The sequence below is a fragment of the Pecten maximus genome, chromosome 7 (assembly GCF_902652985.1).
Source record: "Pecten maximus chromosome 7, xPecMax1.1, whole genome shotgun sequence".
Taxonomy (NCBI): domain Eukaryota; kingdom Metazoa; phylum Mollusca; class Bivalvia; order Pectinida; family Pectinidae; genus Pecten; species Pecten maximus.
Window position 1 is genome coordinate 11,588,604 of NC_047021.1, and position 24,000 is coordinate 11,612,603.

A 24,000-nucleotide genomic window follows, 5' to 3' on the forward strand; every position below is an offset into this window, starting at 1 on the left:
AAAATATCTTAAAATATTTTACTCGATTATTCCGTTTTATTTGAATCAATTTTGCTAAACCATGGTCATGTGTTTTCACCCATAGCAGTCGACAACAACTGGCACATGACTAACTAGGTAGTTGACAAGCAACACGTCCTGGTCCAGGAAGATGGAGTCTATTTTGTTTCTGTTATTTCTTGCATTAAGTGTAGGGACAGTTAGTGGGGACACGCCTGCTAACTGCACGTATGACGATGTACGCGGCACGTGGGTGTTTCAAATTGGACAAGCCGACAACGTTAACACCAATAAGTTGGACTGCACTGTGATGCCAGGTTTTCTTTTTGTTTTCGTTTAGATAATTTAGCCTAGGTCACCGAGACGATAGTGACCCATGCCAGATATGTCCGTCATTTGTCGTAAACATCTTGTATTTCCGACTTTTTTCTCAGAAATCCCTCAACCATTTTTTAAAACTTAAAAGACAACATTTTAAATATCATTGGGTCGGTGTCAAATAAGGTTAAATTAAAAAAAAATATCCTTCAGATCCAGATATATTGTATGCTGGAAACAAATATATCTACTCTTCATTTGATGAAAAGTGTTGAGGTGCTCTGTTTTTTTTTTTGTTTTTTTTTTTTATTTCTATAGGCTTCACATGTACATAGCCTATATAGCTACACATAGATCTAGATATATATAACTATATATGTATATGTAGTAGCCAAAGTTTCCTCTGGCCCTGACACCAGACATGTGTCAGGGCCCAGAGGAAACTTGGACTATACATGCACATGTATGTTTAAGTTTAGTTTTTGAGTTTAAACGTATTTTATTGTAACAAATTTACAACAGGATTGGGCACAAGTTATTACAACTTATAAACGCCCTCTCCTAACACAATGACATATAAATAATTACAAAATGCTATAAAATACATATTTAGTATTGAATAATAGATATATATTTTTATAGAAAGATGGAGAGAGAGAGAGAGTGAGGGGAAGAGATATGGGGGAGAGGGATAGAGAGATAATTAATGGATGGGCAATAAAAAAGAAAAACAAATGTACAAAATAGCACAAGCATTAATGGTATACATTCAATAACGTATAACGCATATAACAAACAAGTAATAAGGATAAACATTCTCATTTAAGACACAATGGCTACACGTTTTACTTTAAAATATAAATCGATTGACTTCTTAAAACCTGTTACTGTCCTTTATGAAATGTTGAACACATAAGAATACTTCATAATTAATATTCAAAGACATTTCTTGATTACCATATAACAGAAAGTCTAAATCTGGGTATTTCGAAAGCATAAAAACACAAACATAATTAGTGAATTAATACACTTTTTTAAATGGTCAAAGTTAACAGTTTGATTTTGATATCTACTTGAATAAGGAGGTGTATAATTACTTACAGTCGGACCACGACTGTCAAAGTCATCACATGACAGCACAAATTTAAGTAATAAAAGAAAAACTATACTGTTTCTGCTTCACAAAGACTTGCATAAATGTTAGATAAACGAAAAGGTTTTCACAGTTTCCATTTTCATTATGTATTTGTTCACATGCACAGACAAATATATATCACAGGTACAGGTAGTTTATAGTTAAGCTTTCCAGATATTTAGTGGATACTGTATAGACCACCAGTGTAATTAACATTTGTAATCTTATAGCCACTTAGGATGAGGTGCTACAATATTTCCTCATGTTGATTACTTTGACATTCTTTGAAAGTCACACCTTGGCCAAATATTTATTGATTTATCTCCTTGTTAGTATTAAAGTTTAAATTAAAGTTTAGGGAGCTATACTGCTAGCTAGGGCTTATTTGTGAACTAATGTTATCTCACTATTTTATAATTGATGATTCTGCATTTGTGGGCAGAGGTTTATAATAAATAAGTTAATATAATCTCCAGATTAATTAGGCAATGAAAGTGTTGATACTTATTATGTAGGCTAGCAGTGCATTGTTTTGTAACATATTGCTCTTAGGTCAAAGGTTAATTTGAAATGTTGGTTGGGATCAAATGTTTACTCAATGGAATGTCATTGATAAACAGTTTCCAAGACTCTTCTCAAATTACAGAGGAACCTAAGGCTCACGATATTTGGTCACTCATACTGTAGGCACCAATGACTGCTATATATGGCCCTCAAACTAATAACCTTGACCTACATAATAATGGTATAGTGTTATAGGAATGAATCAGGTTAACTATTAATACATTATTTTGTATGTACATAGTGTTAAAGGGTTGTCTAGATCTTAAGTAATTACTTTTATAGGAATGAAATCAGGAATTTACACGAAGTTGTCTTGTGACCTGTACACTGCATTATCTTATCTCATTATTTTAGCAACAGTATCCACTTTGACAGTAAAGTTGTTGTACCCGGATGAGGCAGTTGATGAGTTTGGAAATAAAGGATTCTGGACATTAATCTATAACCAGGTTTGTTTGTGTTGTATACGTAATTACAATGATATCAATCTATTGTGAAGCATATACTGTACCAGTACCACTTCAGGTCAAAGTTCTATTTGGTGGTTTTTAAATCTGAAGAACACAATTGAGTTATTATACATAAAATTTTACATGAAGAATGGCTAGCTATTTCTTTCTTAACACACAAAATTTCAATGAAATACAACCATGAATGAAAGCAGGGCAAGTGATTGAAAAAAGTTTAAATACAAAGAAATTATAGCAGAAATAGGCTGTGTGGAAAGACTTTTGACCATAAACTGTATTACTTCATAATGAATGTGCCAATTATAGTATACATTTTTTTTTTTTTTTTTTATGCATATCATAATAAAGGAGTTATTTTCTTAACAAAAACAAAATCCCCAATGACTGAAGCTATCATACTGTGGTCTGCTACTTGAAAGCAGTGTGTTGCAGTTACGTCACTAGGACCCTGACCTCAAGCTTAAGGTCAAAGGTCAAATTAAATCCAATTTTTCCAAATAATGCTTATGCAGGCAATTACTTTAAAACCATTTAAGATTTATTAATGAAAGTTTTTGTATACCTTTATCACCCACTGGCAAAGCGTATTGCTGTGTCATTGGACTATTGCAACCATGACCTCAAAGTCAAAGGTCAGTTTGACTGAATTTTGTAGGGGCCATAATTTCTTAAACATTAAAGATATTTTGAGGAAACTTACCGTATACACCTGAAGCCGATATGTGATGCCATAAGGTCACTTTGACCTTATTCACAAGGTTAAAGTGCAAAGTTTTCAAATAATTTCTTATTTGACTTAAAAACATTTGAAATATCTTGAAAGTTGTTGTATATATACCTGTATCACCCCATTAACAATATGCAGTGTTCTGTTATTGAAGCATTGTGACCTTGACCTCAAGATCAAAGGTCAATGGAATACAAAAATTCAATGCCTATTAAAGGGAGAAGGGGATATATATATATATATGTTTTTGTTCATAAAACAATCTACCCGGTAGATCATCACTTTAATGAAACACTTTATCATCAATATTTACAGGGCTTTGAGGTGGTGATACGAAACAGGAAATATTTTGCATTCTCAAGATACAAACAGGATGGTAAAAATGTTACAAGTTACTGTGATCAAACATTAAATGGCTGGTCACATGACACATCTGACAGAAACTGGGCATGCTACATGGGAAAGAAGACAGAAGCACTTAAACCTAAATATCACACTGTACTACCTCCAAAGTAAGTCACAGATACCCTAACCTAAATATCACACTGTCCTACCTCCAAAGTAAGTCACAGACCCCCTAACCTAAATATCACACTGTACTACCTCCAAAGTAAGTCACAGACCCCCCAACCTAAATATCACACTGTACTACCTCCAAAGTAAGTCACAGACCCCCCAACCTAAATATCACCCTGTACTACCTCCAAAGTAAGTCACAGACCCCCCAACCTAAATATCACACTGTCCTACCTCCAAAGTAAGTCACAGATACCCCAACCTAAATATCACACTGTCCTACCTCCAAAGTAAGTCACAAATACCCCAACCTAAATATCACACTGTCCTACCTCCAAAGTAAGTCACAGACCCCCCAACCTAAATATCACCCTGTACTACCTCCAAAGTAAGTCACAGACCCCCCAACCTAAATATCACACTGTACTACCTCCAAAGTAAGTCACAGATACCCCAACCTAAATATCACACTGTACTACCTCCAAAGTAAGTCACAGACACCCCAACCTAAATATCACCCTGTACTACCTCCAAAGTAAGTCACAGATACCCCAACCTAAATATCACACTGTCCTACCTCCAAAGTAAGTCACAGACCCCCCAACCTAAATATCACCCTGTACTACCTCCAAAGTAAGTCACAGACCCCCCAACCTAAATATCACACTGTCCTACCTCCAAAGTAAGTCACAGATACCCCAACCTAAATATCACACTGTCCTACCTCCAAAGTAAGTCACAGACACCCCAACCTAAATATCACCCTGTACTACCTCCAAAGTAAGTCACAGACCCCCCAACCTAAATATCACCCTGTACTACCTCCAAAGTAAGTCACAGACACCCCAACCTAAATATCACACTGTACTACCTCCAAAGTAAGTCACAGACACCCCAACCTAAATATCACCCTGTACTACCTCCAAAGTAAGTCACAGACACCCCAACCTAAATATCACACTGTCCTACCTCCAAAGTAAGTCACAGATACCCCAACCTAAATATCACACTGTACTACCTCCAAAGTAAGTCAGAGACACCCCAACCTAAATATCACACTGTACTACCTCCAAAGTAAGTCACAGATACCCCAACCTAAATATCACCCTGTACTACCTCCAAAGTAAGTCACAAACACCCCAACCTAAATATCGCACTGTACTACCTCCAAAGTAAGTCACAGATACCCCAACCTAAATATCACACTGTACTACCTCCAAAGTAAGTCACAGACACCCCAACCTAAATATCACACTGTACTACCTCCAAAGTAAGTCACAGATACCCCAACCTAAATATCACCCTGTACTACCTCCAAATTAAAGTAAGTCACAGATACCCCAACCTAAATATCATACTGTCCTACCTCCAAAGTAAGTCACAGATACCCCAACCTAAATATCACACTGTCCTACCTCAAAAGTAAGTCACAGACACCCCAACCTAAATATCACCCTGTACTACCTCCAAAGTAAGTCACAGATACCCCAACCTAAATATCACACTGTCCTACCTCCAAAGTAAGTCACAGATACCCCAACCTAAATATCACACTGTACTACCTCCAAAGTAAGTCACAGATACCCCAACCTAAATATCACCCTGTACTACCTCCAAAGTAAGTCACAGATACCCCAACCTAAATATCACCCTGTACTACCTCCAAAGTAAGTCACAGATACCCCAACCTAAATATCACACTGTACTACCTCCAAAGTAAGTCACAGATACCCCAACCTAAATATCACCCTGTACTACCTCCAAAGTAAGTCACAGATACCCCAACCTAAATATCACACTGTCCTACCTCCAAAGTAAGTCAGAGATACCCCAACCTAAATATCACCCTGTACTACCTCCAAAGTAAGTCACAGACACCCCAACCTAAATATCACCCTGTACTACCTCCAAAGTAAGTCACAGATACCCCAACCTAAATATCACACTGTCCTACCTCCAAAGTAAGTCACAGACCCCCCAACCTAAATATCACCCTGTACTACCTCCAAAGTAAGTCACAGATACCCCAACCTAAATATCACACTGTCCTACCTCCAAAGTAAGTCACAGATACCCCAACCTAAATATCACACTGTCCTACCTCCAAAGTAAGTCACAGATACCCCAACCTAAATATCACACTGTACTACCTCCAAAGTAAGTCACAGACCCCCCAACCTAAATATCACACTGTCCTACCTCCAAAGTAAGTCACAGATACCCCAACCTAAATATCACCCTGTACTACCTCCAAAGTAAGTCACAAACACCCCAACCTAAATATCGCACTGTACTACCTCCAAAGTAAGTCACAGATACCCCAACCTAAATATCACACTGTACTACCTCCAAAGTAAGTCACAGACACCCCAACCTAAATATCACACTGTACTACCTCCAAAGTAAGTCACAGATACCCCAACCTAAATATCACCCTGTACTACCTCCAAAGTAAGTCACAGATACCCCAACCTAAATATCATACTGTCCTACCTCCAAAGTAAGTCACAGATACCCCAACCTAAATATCACACTGTCCTACCTCAAAAGTAAGTCACAGACACCCCAACCTAAATATCACCCTGTACTACCTCCAAAGTAAGTCACAGATACCCCAACCTAAATATCACACTGTCCTACCTCCAAAGTAAGTCACAGATACCCAAACCTAAATATCACACTGTTCTACCTCCAAAGTAAGTCACAGATACCCCAACCTAAATATCACACTGTACTACCTCCAAAGTAAGTCACAGATACCCCAACCTAAATATCACCCTGTACTACCTCCAAAGTAAGTCACAGATACCCCAACCTAAATATCACCCTGTACTACCTCCAAAGTAAGTCACAGATACCCCAACCTAAATATCACACTGTACTACCTCCAAAGTAAGTCACAGACACCCCAACCTAAATATCACACTGTACTACCTCCAAAGTAAGTCACAGATACCCCAACCTAAATATCACACTGTCCTACCTCCAAAGTAAGTCAGAGACACCCCAACCTAAATATCACACTGTCCTACCTCCAAAGTAAGTCACAGATACCCCAACCTAAATATCATACTGTACTACCTCCAAAGTAAGTCAGAGACACCCCAACCTAAATATCACACTGTCCTACATTGTACCTCCAAAGTAAGTCAGAGACACCCTAACCTAAATATCACACTGTCCTACCTCCAAAGTAAGTCACAGATACCCCAACCTAAATATCATACTGTACTACCTCCAAAGTAAGTCACAGATACCCCAACCTAAATATCACACTGTCCTACCTCCAAAGTAAGTCAGAGACACCCCAACCTAAATATCACACTGTCCTACCTCCAAAGTAAGTCACAGATACCCCAACCTAAATATCATACTGTACTTCCTCCAAAGTAAGTCAGAGACACCCCAACCTAAATATCACACTGTCCTACATTGTACCTCCAAAGTAAGTCAGAGACACCCCAACCTAAATATCACACTGTCCTACCTCCAAAGTAAGTCACAGATACCCCAACCTAAATATCATACTGTACTACCTCCAAAGTAAGTCACAGATACCCCAACCTAAATATCACACTGTACTACCTCCAAAGTAAGTCACAGACACCCCAACCTAAATATCACACTGTACTACCTCCAAAGTAAGTCACAGATACCCCAACCTAAATATCACCCTGTACTACCTCCAAAGTAAGTCACAGATACCCCAACCTAAATATCACACTGTACTACCTCCAAAGTAAGTCACAGATACCCCAACCTAAATATCACCCTGTACTACCTCCAAAGTAAGTCACAAACACCCCAACCTAAATATCGCACTGTACTACCTCCAAAGTAAGTCACAGATACCCCAACCTAAATATCACACTCTACTACCTCCAAAGTAAGTCACAGACACCCCAACCTAAATATCACACTGTACTACCTCCAAAGTAAGTCACAGATACCCCAACCTAAATATCACCCTGTACTACCTCCAAAGTAAGTCACAGATACCCCAACCTAAATATCACACTGTCCTACCTCAAAAGTAAGTCACAGACACCCCAACCTAAATATCGCCCTGTACTACCTCCAAAGTAAGTCACAGATACCCCAACCTAAATATCACACTGTCCTACCTCCAAAGTAAGTCACAGATACCCAAACCTAAATATCACACTGTTCTACCTCCAAAGTAAGTCACAGATACCCCAACCTAAATATCACACTGTACTACCTCCAAGTAAGTCACAGATACCCCAACCTAAATATCACCCTGTACTACCTCCAAAGTAAGTCACAGATACCCCAACCTAATATCACCCTGTACTACCTCCAAAGTAAGTCACAGATACCCCAACCTAAATATCACACTGTACTACCTCCAAAGTAAGTCACAGACACCCCAACCTAAATATCACACTGTACTACCTACAAAGTAAGTCACAGTACCCCAACCTAAATATCACCGATACTACCCTCCAAAGCTAAGTCACAACACCCAACCTAAATATCATACTGTCCTACCTCCAAAGTAAGTCACAGATACCCCAACCTAAATATCATACTGTACTACCTCCAAAGTAGGCCACAGATACCCCAACCTAAATATCACCCTGTACTACCTCCAAAGTAAATCAGAGACATCCCAACCTAAATATCACACTGTACTACCTCCAAAGTAAGTCACAGATACCCCAACCTAAATATCATACTGTACTACCTCCAAAGTAAGTCACAGATACCCCAACCTAAATATCACACTGTCCTACCTCCAAAGTAAGTCAGAGACACCCCAACCTAAATATCACACTGTCCTACCTCCAAAGTAAGTCACAGATACCCCAACCTAAATATCATACTGTACTTCCTCCAAAGTAAGTCAGAGACACCCCAACCTAAATATCACACTGTCCTACATTGTACCTCCAAAGTAAGTCAGAGACACCCCAACCTAAATATCACACTGTCCTACCTCCAAAGTAAGTCACAGATACCCCAACCTAAATATCATACTGTACTACCTCCAAAGTAAGTCACAGATACCCCAACCTAAATATCATACTGTACTACCTCCAAAGTAAGTCACAGATACCCCAACCTAAATATCACCCTGTACTACCTCCAAAGTAAGTCACAGATACCCCAACCTAAATATCACCCTGTACTACCTCCAAAGTAAGTCACAGATACCCCAACCTAAATATCACACTGTACTACCTCCAAAGTAAGTCACAGACACCCCAACCTAAATATCACACTGTACTACCTCCAAAGTAAGTCACAGATACCCCAACCTAAATATCACACTGTCCTACCTCCAAAGTAAGTCAGAGACACCCCAACCTAAATATCACACTGTCCTACCTCCAAAGTAAGTCACAGATACCCCAACCTAAATATCATACTGTACTACCTCCAAAGTAAGTCAGAGACACCCCAACCTAAATATCACACTGTCCTACATTGTACCTCCAAAGTAAGTCAGAGACACCCTAACCTAAATATCACACTGTCCTACCTCCAAAGTAAGTCACAGATACCCCAACCTAAATATCATACTGTACTACCTCCAAAGTAAGTCACAGATACCCCAACCTAAATATCACACTGTCCTACCTCCAAAGTAAGTCAGAGACACCCCAACCTAAATATCACACTGTCCTACCTCCAAAGTAAGTCACAGATACCCCAACCTAAATATCATACTGTACTTCCTCCAAAGTAAGTCAGAGACACCCCAACCTAAATATCACACTGTCCTACATTGTACCTCCAAAGTAAGTCAGAGACACCCCAACCTAAATATCACACTGTCCTACCTCCAAAGTAAGTCACAGATACCCCAACCTAAATATCATACTGTACTACCTCCAAAGTAAGTCACAGATACCCCAACCTAAATATCACACTGTACTACCTCCAAAGTAAGTCACAGACACCCCAACCTAAATATCACACTGTCCTACCTCCAAATTAAGTCACAGATACCCCAACCTAAATATCACCCTGTACTACCTCCAAAGTAAGTCACAGATACCCCAACCTAAATATCACACTGTACTACCTCCAAATTAAGTCACAGATACCCCAACCTAAATATCACCCTGTACTACCTCCAAAGTAAGTCACAGATACCCCAACCTAAATATCACACTGTACTACCTCCAAAGTAAGTCACAGATACCCCAACCTAAATATCACCCTGTACTACCTCCAAAGTAAGTCACAGATACCCCAACCTTAATATCATACTGTACTACCTCCAAAGTAAGTCACAGACACCCCAACCTAAATATCAACCTGTCCTACCTCCAACATAATGTAAGTCAAACACTCTAACCTTTATGTCAATCCTATAACACAAGTTTGTACTATTGCCTCATGATCTGTTGGTATGAAAAAGCCCAATGAAACATAGGACAATAGATACAATAGTTCTTCAATGCTACTGCAGTTTATTACAATTATGCCAATAATAAAACAGTCATGATGGATTGTTAAATTTTCTGGATAATAACTTGTTTGGATTATCACTTGTTTGGATTATAACTTGTTTGGATTATAACTTGTTTGGATTATAACTTGTATATATGTGAGAATTGTGTTTTACAAACCTAATCTAATAAATGCATGTGATGATGCTTACAGCCTTTCTCATGGTTATTATTAGTAAGTTGTTTATTTTTCAGAGTTCAAGACGATAAATATTATACCACTGACTATAACATGTTGTATAACATCAACTCGAAACAAAGTTCATGGAAAGCTGGAGTATACCCACATTTAGAAAAAATGACCATGGATGAAATCATTAAGATTGCTGGTGGGAGGAAATCTAGAATAAATGGGTAAGTGAATCAGTCTTTATATGCTGTGTAAAGCACAGCCATCTTCTGGTTACTGTATCCTTGTCGAGTTTGGCAAGATTAAATTTATCCAGAGCTCTTAGGGGAATCAACTGTCACTTATTTCTACAATTCCAACTAGTTCAGGATGGGACCGAAATTACTTTACAAAAATACCTATCCATACTATCTCCTTCCACGAAGTATTTCTGTCTAATATAGTAATATGATTCATGCTTTTATATGTTTAAAGGTACCTGTTTCAGATAAATAAATTATAGAAAAAATGTTAAAATCATATAAAATAACCTACTTTATCATTGAGAATTCTGAACTATTTTCTGCCCAAAACATCATTATGCTTGCTGCCTTGTTTGTGCAAGGGGAGGGAACAAATACACACTCTAGTTGATGCGACATTAGAAAGTCACCTCTTTGGTTGATAAAAATGGCCCCAACACATTGTTTACTGCTTTTAGTCTTGGATTTTCCAATTAGTGATCAATAAGCGAAATCTCTGATTGTTCCTATAATTTGATACTTAAAATGATAGTAGAATACTTGGTTTTGGCGTCATTTCCAAGGAATAGGCCTACAAAAATAGCATTGCTGGTTGAGGTGGTTGAAGTGATTTTGAGGTGAAAACCTAGCTCATTTCTGCCACAGAGATTCTATTAGCAAAAACGAAGTTGCATGGTTTAAACCAGTCAATCAACAAATTGCCAGAACAGATAAAGTAGGTCTACGGTAACAAACGAGATTTCTGAGATTAGTTTCTTCTAACTAAAGTTATTAAAGATTGAATATCTTACCATGATGCAGATCAATTCATCTATGGGGGGGAAAGGCAGTAAATTGAATGAACAACTTTAAAAACATAGAAACCAAAATATACTGAGACGGTAATTCATGCCAATCTTTTACATAGGGAATCACAATGAGGTTTATCAAAAAACATGACAGACATTTTAAATGCTAAGATTAAGTGATCTAAGAATTTTAACTTAATCATAGTTTGCCAATTCAGTTGAGCTTTAAAAAGTAATCATGCTTCTTTCAGCAGAACATTAATACAATCACAGCCTTTTTAAGGTAAATAAAATAAATTACTGAAATTGACACAGGTCATCAACAATAAAACATCCAGGAATTAATGCACAAAAGACAAGAACTGCCTTCTTATTTCCTGACACTTTATATTTGTTTTTCTTCTTATTTCAGTCCCTTTTACAATTTTAGGGTTTACAAGTTTTACATAACTTTAAACTATCATTCTTTATTGCAAATACGTAAATTTTTCTATCTATACGTTGTAAGAAGAAGTTTGGCATCACTTATTCAACTACATCAAAGAGGTCTGAGCTCATGCACAGCCAGCAGTAATTCTTGTAATACACAGTGTTTATAAGACTAGAATTTGTTATTATATACGCGTGTTTCATGGTTTGATGTTAAACATTGCCGGACATATAATTATAAAATAACAAGGTCATGACCCAGGTTGAATTGTGTTTGCTTTTAAGGCAACCAAGAGCTGTACGACCTACAGAGAAGGATATACAGAACTCTCGTAGTTATCCTGAAGCATTTGATTGGAGGGATCACATGGGTCAAGACTTTGTTTCTCCAATTAGGAACCAAGGTATTTAAATCAAAGGCTAGAGTCTATTGGTACAATGTTTAATATTAGAGAATTAATCAGATAATATGGGTTATTAAGGTAAAAAAATATCCAACAAGAGAATCCAGTAAAAAAGAAATTCTCTGCATGGCGGATGCTTGAGAAAATACAGTGTTTTATGCAGTACAGCTTAAATTAAATACCTTGTTTGAGTGGTCCCAGTTTACTGTATTCAATGAGTGGTCCCTGTTTATACAATGAGTGGTCCCTGTTTATACAATGAGTGGTCCCTGTTTATACAATTAGACGTCCTTGTTTAACTTCAATGAGAGGTGCCTGTTTATTCAATTAAAGGTCCTTGTTTAACTTCAATGAGTGGTCCCTGTTTATACAATGAGTGGTCCCTGTTTATACAATGAGTGGTCCCTGTTTATTCAATGAGTGGTCCCTGTTTATACAATGAGAGGTCCTTGTTTAACTTCAATGAGTGGTCCCTGTTTAACTTCTATAAGTGGTCCCTGTTTATACAATGGGTGGTCCCTGTTTATTCAATGAGTGGTCCCTGTTTATACAATGAAAGGTTCCTGTTTATTCAATGAGTGGTCCCTGTTTATACAATGAGTGGTCCCTGTTTATACAATGAAAGGTCCTTGTTTATTCAATGAGTGGTCCCTGTTTATACAATGAGTGGTCCCTGTTTATTCAATGAGTGGTCCCTGTTTATACAATGAGTGGTCCCTGTTTATACAATGAGTGGTCCCTGTTTATACAATGGGTGGTCCCTGTTTATTCAATGAGTGGTCCCTGTTTATACAATGAAAGGTCCCTGTTTATACAATGAAAGGTCCCTGTTTATACAATGAGTGGTCCCTGTTTATTCAATGAGTGGTCCCTGTTTATACAATGAAAGGTCCCTGTTTATACAATGAGTGGTCCCTGTTTATTCAATGAGTGGTCCCTGTTTATACAATGAGTGGTCCCTGTTTTACTTCTATGGGTGGTCCCTGTTTGACAAATCTGGAGTTGTCCTGTTGGGTAGATACCTGGGTACTTTACTTTAATGATGAAATGGTTCTGTCAAGCTGACGATATGTACTGTATTAATAATGGGAGATAACTCTACAATGGTTATGAATTGCAAGAACATAGTAGGACTATACCGTCATGGAAGAAACAAATAAAACAAGAATATTTCTGTGATTTGGGTTACAGAGTCATGCGGTAGCTGTTATGCCTTTTCCTCTATGGGGATGCATGAGGCACGTGTACGTGTCATTACCAACAACACCCAACAGCCTGTCTTCTCTCCACAAGATATTGTCGACTGCAGTGAATACTCACAAGGTAAGTTCACCCAAACTTTGCCTTATAGGAATTTATGAACTGATTAACTGTGTTTATTGTTTCATTTTTTTGTCCCGAAAGGATGTCTGTTGTGTTGACTTATTCCAAAGGTGATGAACAATAGTCCATCACCAAAATTCAGTGTAGTCTACAATTGGTTAAGCCACTCTGTGGACATGTTACTAGGGGTGAAATGATTTACAGCGGTGTAACTGAACCGCAATATTTTTCTTTCAGTTCGGTACACGGTATAGCAACAGCAAATTACGGTACATGCACTGTGAGCGGTAAATTTTTATATGGGTGTTTATTCCACTATGCGCCGGCAGAAGGTAGACCGACGGTATATATAAAAGCTGGTTTCTGATTAGTCAAGCGAATTTGACGAGTCCCAATCGGTAAAGGCCTTACATTAAAGCGATGTTTTGACGGGAAAATGGCGCTAGATTTTTCTAGTGCTAATATAGGAGAAATCCTGGCTTCCTATCCATCTTCTGTATAGAAACATTTTGGTTTCCGATAAAGGATGCGACAGCAGCTACATGTTATATACTGTTCTAGTGTGATCATAGACTACATTTGCTATGATTGGTATATCTTACATTGAACATTTTTATTGGTAATCCTGTATACTATCTTTCGACACAATATTTATCACTGTAACTTACTGTGAAGACATTGGTACCATCAAATCAAGTGTTCCTAAATAAGAATCTAGTTTCTACATAGAATAAATTAAAATCTACAATTTTTCAATGTCAGATGTAGCTTTTCAGAAATAGATCTAGATCTAGATGTTTAACATTTGGATCCTTACTCACAAACTCAGTCAATCTTTTCTAACATGTGTACCTGCTGTAGATGTGTATCTATTGTGTCTATTTTCAAAGATTTTAGTATTCAAAGACTAAATTTTAAACTCTTTACTTGGGATTTCTTAACCTGTTTGTTTTCTTTTTTGTTAAGGATGTGAAGGTGGATTTCCTTACCTGATCGCGGGGAAGTATGCAGAAGATTTTGGCATCGTCCTCGAGTCATGCAATCCTTACAATGGCAAGGACTCTACTGTATGCCATACAAAGACCTCATGTAGTCGAATGTATGCAACAGATTACAAATATGTTGGAGGATATTACGGAGGGTGAGTTGAAATTTAAAAAAGCCCAGTATTTCTCTTTGTATCAAATAAATGTTTTACTATTGTTACTACATTATTAGGTATAATGAAGGCAAAACTGCTGCAAAGCTGCTGCAGATGTTTTTATATTTTAAAGTATTTGAAAGCAAGTCAAAAAATTACTTTTAATCTAGTTTTACTTACAAAAAACAGATACATGATACAGCTTTGCTTAATATTTATTTTGATAACAGAGCGTTGAACAATTACAGATATTGACCTATCTATTACAGGTGTAGTTAGTATGAATGACCTATATACATTACAGGTGTAACGAGTATGAATGGCCTATATATATTACAGGTGTAACGATTATGAATGACCTATATACATTACAGGTGTAACAAGTATAAATGACCTATATACATTACAGGTGTAATGAGTATGAATGACCTATATACCTTACAGGTGTAACGAGTATGAATGACCTATATACATTACAGGTGTAACGAGTATGAATGACCTATATACATATTACAGGTGTAACGAGTATGAATGACCTATATACATTACAGGTGTAATGAGTATGAATGACCTTTATATACATTACAGGTGTAACTAGTATAAATGACCTATATACATTACAGGTGTAACGTATGAATGACCTATATACATATTACAGGTGTAACAAGTATGAATGACCTATATACATTACAGGTGTAACAAGTATGAATGACATATATACATTACAGGTGTAACGAGTATGAATGACTTCAATACATTACATGTGTAACGAGTATGAATGGCCTATATACATTACAGGTGTAATGAGTATGAATGGCCTATATACATTACAGGTGTAACAAGTATGAATGGCCTATATACATTACAGGTGTAACGAGTATGAATGACCTATATACATTACAGGTGTAACGAGTATGCCATGATAACAGCCCTGGTGAAGAACGGCCCAATGTCCGTGTCGTTTATGGTGTACAACGACTTCCTACATTACAAGAGTGGAGTGTACCATTACACACAGCTGGAGAACAGCTTTAATCCATTCGAGATCACCAACCATGCAGTGCTGCTCGTAGGGTATGGAAAGGTTGAGGAGACGGGTGAGAAGTACTGGATTGTAAAGAATAGCTGGGGTACAACCTGGGGAGAGGACGGATACTTCAGAATCAGGAGGGGCAGTGATGAATGTGCCATTGAAAGTATAGCTGTAGAGTCAACTCCTATTGTATAAGCCTGTTGGTCAGCACTGCGAGAGGAATAAAGAGTTGTCTCCCTGGATACACTGTCCCAATGGTATTAACATCATCAATAATCAAGGCTGTCGTTATAGATGTATTTTTGTAAACTTTAGAAAAACATTGTAAGAAACACTTGTGTGATTCAGAGTGATTGTTTTCTTTATATAGCTCTTTTTTATGTTTTTTATAGCTGATATGAAATGAAAGATTGATTTATTTTACAATGGTATGAGCAGAAACTAATACCTCTAGAAAACCCATGCATGTGGCAGGGCTTTTCATATCAAATTGAGGAATCCGTGGTTATCTTGTGAGTCGAGTGGAGTGAGTTATCATTGCACCACTCGACCACCCTAAATAGTGAGATTAGCTGTATTAATCTGTTAAATACCGTGTAGACTCTATTATTCTACACATTGTGTATAGGTGAATATGGGATTGAGCTCCTGAACCAAGGCTGCCATATCAAATTCTACAAATTGTGTCTAGATGTGCAATATGTATATATGACAAGTCAAGAAATTTAATAGTCACATATTAGGATAACAAAATAACATTAGCATTTTAGTGCTATTCTTGCGGCAAAAGCAGCTTCATTGAACTGCGGTTCGCTGTGATTCACAGTTCTGAAATATTGTTTAGGGTCAAACAAATGCTACTATGTCCTCTCATTTTGTTTTCAATGAGTTTTGTTTTATATCACCTTTATGTACATAAAAGCAATCTCTTTTTTACGATACTAGGAATTGCTGATATTTTTATAGAGGGTTTAGACAATTCATTTCAAGATATGCCAAAAAAAAAATACATTTTCATAAAAGCAATCTCTTTTTTACGATACTAGGAATTGCTGATATTTTTATAGAGGGTTTAGACAATTCATTTCAAGATATGCCAAAAAAAAAATACATTTTCATAAAACACGCTTGAATTTTTCGTGAACGGGTGATTACAGCTCCTATCTCATGTCAAATCCCATCTATTGGGGTTATACCACGCATAATAGTATCATGCAATCCTGATAACACCCACATATGACCTCCGATGTTGTATGGATGTTAAACTCCATCAACCACCCAAGCGGCATGATGCTTTTCATATGGTAGCTGGGAAATGTTCACCCTTTCAATCGAGTGGGCGCAGGGAACATATTCAATGTTGTGGAATTCTTAATCAAATTGTTGGAGTACAAATCCAACCTTAGATTCTGTGAAATTGTTCTAGTCCAGCCTGTATTTAATGAGAATCTATTGGCCCTTAATGCTGGGCTAGTGGAAGTACCATGCCTTAAAAACTGCTGAGTTAAACAAACTGTTGAGCATAATAAAATGTTGTTGTATTGATGAGCTGTATAAATGTAGCATTCCATTTTTTTGGTTTTTTTTACAGAAGACCTAATAATAAAAATGTTGCATAGATGAGCTGTATAAAAGTAACATTCCTTGTAATTATTATTTTACAGAAGACCTAATAATAAAATGTTGCATTGATGAGATGTATAAAAGTAACATTCCATGTAATTATTTTACAAAAGATCTAGTCTAGACCTAATAATAAAATGTTGTATTGATGAGCTGTATAAAAGTAACATTCCTTGTAATTATTATTTTACAGAAGACCTAATAATAAAAATGTTGCATTGATGAGCTGTATAAAAGTAACATTCCTTGTAATTACATGTATTATTTTACAGAAGACCTAATAATAAAATGTTGTATTGATGAGCTGTATAAAAGTAACATTCCTTGTAATTACATGTATTATTTTACAGACGACCTAATAAGAAAAATGTTGTATTGATGAGCTGTATAAAAGTAACATTCCTTGTAATTACATGTATTATTTTACAGAAGACCTAATAATAAAATGTTGTATTGATGAGATGTATAAAATTAACATTCCATATTATTGTTATTTTTGTTATAATACGTATTGGTACATTGGTTAGTTGATGGATCAGAAAACCTGGCTCTGAAATCATGTATTCAATTTTAGACTTACAAGCTTTTGATTGGTCAATCATCAGGTATGATGTCACATTTTATGATGTTATTTGTGATTGGCCGAGTCAAAGTTTAAGACAATGCTAGTCATGAGACTGTTTCATGATCCTGTGCCAATGCTGTGTGTATTCAACATTGACTATTGTTAAGTCTACTAGTATCTAATTCTTTGTGTTGTGTGTTATATAAAAAAGTGCCATGATCAATTCTTGTTAAATGTACAACGGTAATGATTTTTTCTACTAATTGAATAATATATTCTGTTAATAAAACTAATATTCTGATCACGTTCAGTATTTTTTTTCCTTATTTTCTCCAAGACATGGTTAGTACAGTGATAACAATTACATGTAACAAGTCTGCAAAAGCACCGAACAAAACAAGGTAATTAAGTTTTGCATCAAATGTCTGGAATGCAGAATTATAGTTTTATCTTAAAACTCGGTATATACAGTCAACCAGGATTTGATATTAACCCATTACCTTTCTACAAGGATACTGTTGAACCTTATGGTCCTCTGATCTACCAGTAACAAATAGTACTAAACCATGCACGTGAGGCGTCGCCCAGGACATTATGTGATCTGTTTACCAAGATGTGACAGTAAACGGTTAAAATCATGTGACTTGAATTGTCTCCCGCGATATGGCAATAAACCACGTGACGTGTCCCCAAGAGGTGTAGTTAACGATTAAAACCACATGACATGTCTCCGCGATATGGCAGTTACCCACCTGATTTGTCCCCCAGGACGTGGTGGCAGTAAACGGTTAAATGGCAATAAACCACATGACTTGTCCCCAAGGATGGGATAGTATAATAAACTATTTAACATGTTTACCAGTTTTTGACTTTTGACAACACATCATGTGACTTGCCTACCAGTCCTGTTTTGCTGAAGAATGTCCCTCCTTAGCATGAGCACCCTTCCGGATCCGTGGTAATGTGGAAAACACTGCAGGCGACACTACAGGTGAAGGGTTATGGGTAAAATACTGTTTCCCTTAATATGACTCTTATTGTCTGAAGAAAGTAATCTAATTGATCGATAAAAGCCAGCTAGCGGGTATACATGAATAAAGATAGAGTAAAGTAATATCAATAGTAAAAACAATTAACTAGTACGGGCAATTTCTACGCCAAAGGACCATCATAGTTAGGTTGTAACAAGGAGAGAGCATGGGTATTTTGTTTAAATTAGTATGGAAATTATACTGCATCGTTATTAGTAGTATGTGTCGAGTCATAAAACGATATACAAAGTAGCTACAATTAGGAAGGGTATTCTAGAAGCAAAGAGTTCTGTATAACATTTAAAACGAAAAGGCCTCGGTTCATTCTGAGTAGACCATTGTGATGGCATCTTCGCTAGCCAAGGCTTCTGATTACGTTACACTCCACGAACGGCTAGCGAAGATGTTGTGATGGTATACGTTCGAACGCTATACTAGTACTGCGACGCTGTTGTGGCATCCATGGCAGTTTTAGACTTTTCATAGAGGTGCGAGACTGGATCGGCTTGGATATATCCAGAACATCTTGAAAACACATTTTAAACTTCTTCTCCAGTTCCATTGGTGCCATTGAGCTGGAAATGGGTGAGGATGTCAAGGAAGGCGAGCCAATATAGTGTTGTTATTTTTTCGGCCTCGTAAAAACTTTGAAATGGCAGCAATGGGGGCCATTTTGTAACATGATTGCGCAATCATGGTTTTCCTGAACAACACCTATTTCAAAATTCTTCTACCAGAAATTATCCTGAGATGGCCCTTACCAAGTGTTGTTATTTATCGGGTCGGCCAGAAATCCAAGATGGCCACCATGGCAACCATCTTGAAAAAACATTTTAAACTTCTTCTCCAGTTCCACTGGTGCCATTGAGTTGGAAATTGGTGAGGATTTTAAGGAAGGAGTGCCAACAAAGTGTTAATATTTTTCCGCCTTGTAAAATCTTGAAAAAACATTTTAAACTTCTTCTCCAGTTCCACTGGTGCCATTGAGTTGGAAATTGGTGAGGATTTTAAGGAAGGAGTGCCAACAAAGTGTTAATATTTTTCCGCCTTGTAAAATCATTGACTTGGCAGCCATGGTGGCCATTTGTAACATGATTGTGCAATCATGGTTTTCCTGAACAATGCCTATTTTAAACTTCTTCTCAAATTCCCCCAATGGAATTCAGCTGTAACTGCAACCAGAAATGATCCTGAGATGGTCCTTACCAAGTGTTGTTATTTATTGGGTCGGTCAGAAATCCAAGATGGCCACCATGGCAAACGGCGCCACTATATACTTGCTACAGAGAATACATACTACAATTATATAAGGTTTTTAATTTAGAGTCAGATGACCGTTAAGGCCCCTGGGCCTCTTGTTTTTGTTATATTACGTATTGGTACATTGGTTAGTTGATGGATCAGAAAACCTGGCTCTGAAATCATGTATTCAATTTTAGACTTACAAGCTTTTGATTGGTCAATCATCAGGTATGATGTCACATTTTATGATGTTATTTGTGATTGGCCGAGTCAAAGTTTAAGACAATGCTAGTCATGAGACTGTTTCATGATCCTGTGCCAATGCTGTGTGTATTCAACATTGACTATTATTAAGTCTACTAGTATCTAATTCTTTGTATTGTGTGTTATATAAAAAAGTGTCATGATCAATTCTTGTTAAATGTACAACGGTAATGATTTTTTTCTACTAATTGAATAATTTATTCTGTTAATAAAACTAATATTCTGATCACGTTCAGTATTTTTTTTCCTTATTTTCTCCAAGACATGGTTAGTACAGTGATAACAATTACATGTAACAAGTCTGCACCAAACAATAACAAGGTAATTAAGTTTTGCATCAGATGTCTGGAATGAAGAATTATAGTTTTATCTTAAAACTCGGTATATGCAGTCAACCAGGATTTCATATTAACCCATTACCTTTCTACAATGATGCTGTTGAACCTTATGGTCCTCTGATCTACCAGTAACAAATAGTACTAAACCATGCACGTGAGGCGTCGCCCAGGACAGTATGTGATCTGTTTACCAAGATGTGACAGTAAACGGTTAAAATCATGTGACTTGAATTGTCTCCCGAGATATGGCAATAAACCACGTGACGTGTCCCCAAGAGGTGTAGTTAACGATTAAAACCACATGACATGTCTCCGCGATATGGCAGTTACCCACCTGATTTGTCCCCCAGGACGTGGTGGCAGTAAACGGTTAAATGGCAATAAACCACATGACTTGTCCCCAAGGATGGGATAGTATAATAAACTATTTAACATGTTTACCAGTTTTTGACTTTTGACAACACATCATGTGACTTGCCTACCAGTCCTGTTTTGCTGAAGAATGTCCCTCCTTAGCATGAGCACCCTTCCGGATCCGTGGTAATGTGGAAAACACTGCAGGCGACACTACAGGTGAAGGGTTATGGGTAAAATACTGTTTCCCTTAATATGACTCTTATTGTCTGAAGAAAGTAATCTAATTGATCGATAAAAGCCAGCTAGCGGGTATACATGAATAAAGATAGAGTAAAGTAATATCAATAGTAAAAACAATTAACTAGTACGGGCAATTTCTACGCCAAAGGACCATCATAGTTAGGTTGTAACAAGGAGAGAGCATGGGTATTTTGTTTAAATTAGTATGGAAATTATACTGCATCGTTATTAGTAGTATGTGTCGAGTCATAAAACGATATACAAAGTAGCTACAATTAGGAAGGGTATTCTAGAAGCAAAGAGTTCTGTATAACATTTAAAACGAAAAGGCCTCGGTTCATTCTGAGTAGACCATTGTGATGGCATCTTCGCTAGCCAAGGCTTCTGATTACGTTACACTCCACGAACGGCTAGCGAAGATGTTGTGATGGTATACGTTCGAACGCTATACTAGTACTGCGACGCTGTTGTGGCATCCATGGCAGTTTTAGACTTTTCATAGAGGTGCGAGACTGGATCGGCTTGGATATATCCAGAACATGCTGGACAGATACTAGTCTCTCTATAAAGGATAATAGAGTTAATCTCGTCAACAGAGAGAAGCCCTTTGTGGATCAGAGACGGGTATAGGCTCGACTTGCGACAGGAGGATAGATTCCCAGCGCTTGTCCATAAAATGACAGTAGGGTCCTCAAGCATATACATAACAGCCTCTGAATACCTAAAAACAATCTGTACCAGCAGCTGCCTATACGCAAGGTCATTCTCAAGGTCATTCTCAGTGGATCCTTCTAGGCGAGTGATCATTCCGAATAGCGCCTCCTATGGATGATGCTTGGTATGGGTGTTGCATATGTAAGTAAATGGTCTTTGTCTGATGCATGGTAATACGATCTCCAACCCATAGGTTAGGATTGGAACAACATAGACTGGATAAGGTGGATATAAGTAGACGGGTTCAGTCCATTGTTACCATGAGACCATATACAATGTATAGAGTTATTCCTTTCTTGGGCTGTAGCTTTATAACGGTGGTATGTGCTTCAATGAGAAGTGTCTGGAGTTCTTCGTTTAAAGAGGCAGAAAGGGATACATCATCGGCATATGTTGGCGCGACATAGGAGATATATATTGACCCCGACTCCCGAGTTATGTCCTTGTTGTAGGAGGCCATTAATGAATATTGCGATCATGACTGTGCTGAGGATTCTCCCTCGGCTTACACCTTGTCGTATAGGGACTACCATTGAGTATTCTCCTTCCCATTGGATGTGGGTGTTAGATCTTTTATTTAAACTATGGATAGTTTAACAGGTTTTTCTTCCAGCCCCAGAATAAAGATCTTCCTGTCTAGCTGGTTATGGTTGATTGCATCAAATGCAGCTTTTTTATCCAACAGTGCCAGAGAGAATGGATCGAGGGACATATCGCTCCCCAGCATACTTCCCTTAGTATAAGACCTGCTAACAGTGGTGCTACATTCTTCGAAAATCTGCGCTGCATGGGATTCTGTTTCGTTTAGAATTTTTTCTCCATCAATTTCGCAGTGCTGTCGTTATGCTTTTCAGTATTACTGGAAACACTGTGATCCCTACCATAATGAAAATGCTCAGCTGTGGTATGAAATAATCTAGCGAATTGTTGCGGTTAAGTGACTGGCTAGTCTCACTTATCTGTGTGTGTGTATGACTGACTAGTTCATCAGAGCGGACACTCTTAGTTCCAAGGTGTCTACGTCAAACTGTATGTGATCGTGATAGAGGTCATCCTTGGTGTTCTCGGGAGATAGAGGTCATCCTTGGTGTTCTCGGGAGATAGAGGTCATCCTTGGTGTTCTCGGGAGAGGCTAGATGGGCGAAGTGCTCTTTCCATCCCTCAATTATTTGATGTTGGTCATCATAGATATTGTCGCCCACTTTCATTTCTGTAAGAGGAGGGGCCTGCGATTTGCATGCCCTGTTAATAAGACAGTAGAAAGTGTTACTGTCACCGTGAGGGACTTCCATGGACTCCCATTATCCTTGCTGCCCCTCTACCTCGACGTCTAGCAATCTCTATTCATCTAGCCTTTTTATTTATAGGTAGTCTGGCCTCTAGTTCAGGGCCTGATAAGAGTTTACCCGCGTCTTCCCAAATCTTCAGAGCTGCTTTATTTGCCATGTATGATGTTTACCCCTCCGAGTCTTGCTTGATTGTCCGTGTAGGCACTTGGAAGTATAGGAGATTTCCTCCGTGTGCTGTGTTACTACAAGGTCCTCAGGATATGGTGGCTGATTTCTGCCATTTCGTTGTTTCGTTCTGGCGCCCCGACAGAACGATATTCTTCGTCTTTTCGCCCCCGATAATTAGCGTTATGGCGCCGCGCCATAACGAAAAGACGCCACAACTCAACGCGAAATAACGAAAACGTGAAGCCGCTAATCAGCGGGGCGAGTTAATTCGCCCCGCTAATCAGCGGCTTTTCGCCCCGCCATAACGCTGTTTATCGTTATGGCGCCCCGCTAATCATCGTCTTTTCGCCCCACCATAACGCTGTTTATCGTTATGGCGCCCCGCTAATCATCGTCTTTTCGCCCCGCCATAACGCTGTTTATCGTTATGGCGCCCCGCTAAACATCGTCTTTTCGCCCCGCCATAA

At 37.9% G+C, this 24,000-nt stretch overlaps 1 protein-coding gene and 1 long non-coding RNA gene across 3 annotated transcripts; one reads left to right on the forward strand and one right to left on the reverse strand.

Annotated features, from left to right (window-relative positions):
* Positions 1-73: 73 nt before the first annotated feature.
* LOC117331605 (dipeptidyl peptidase 1-like) lies at positions 74-16,709 on the forward strand. Of its 2 annotated transcripts, none has more exons than XM_033890412.1 (8): positions 74-317; positions 2,372-2,466; positions 3,530-3,726; positions 10,408-10,566; positions 12,087-12,205; positions 13,397-13,528; positions 14,495-14,669; positions 15,573-16,709. In XM_033890412.1, exons 1-8 carry the CDS (start codon positions 152-154, stop codon positions 15,895-15,897), a joined length of 1,368 nt encoding a protein of 455 aa, XP_033746303.1. In that variant the 5' UTR covers positions 74-151; the 3' UTR covers positions 15,898-16,709. The 2 variants fall into 2 exon arrangements, with proteins under 2 accessions (XP_033746303.1, XP_033746305.1); XM_033890414.1 differs by lacking the exon at positions 15,573-16,709 and adding an exon at positions 14,974-15,251.
* On the reverse strand, positions 8,113-8,659 carry LOC117331606. Its single transcript, XR_004533586.1, has 3 exons — positions 8,642-8,659; positions 8,243-8,291; positions 8,113-8,146 (listed from the first exon to the last, which is right to left on the reverse strand). It is a non-coding gene; the product is annotated as an uncharacterized LOC117331606 (long non-coding RNA).
* Positions 16,710-24,000: the final 7,291 nt, after the last annotated feature.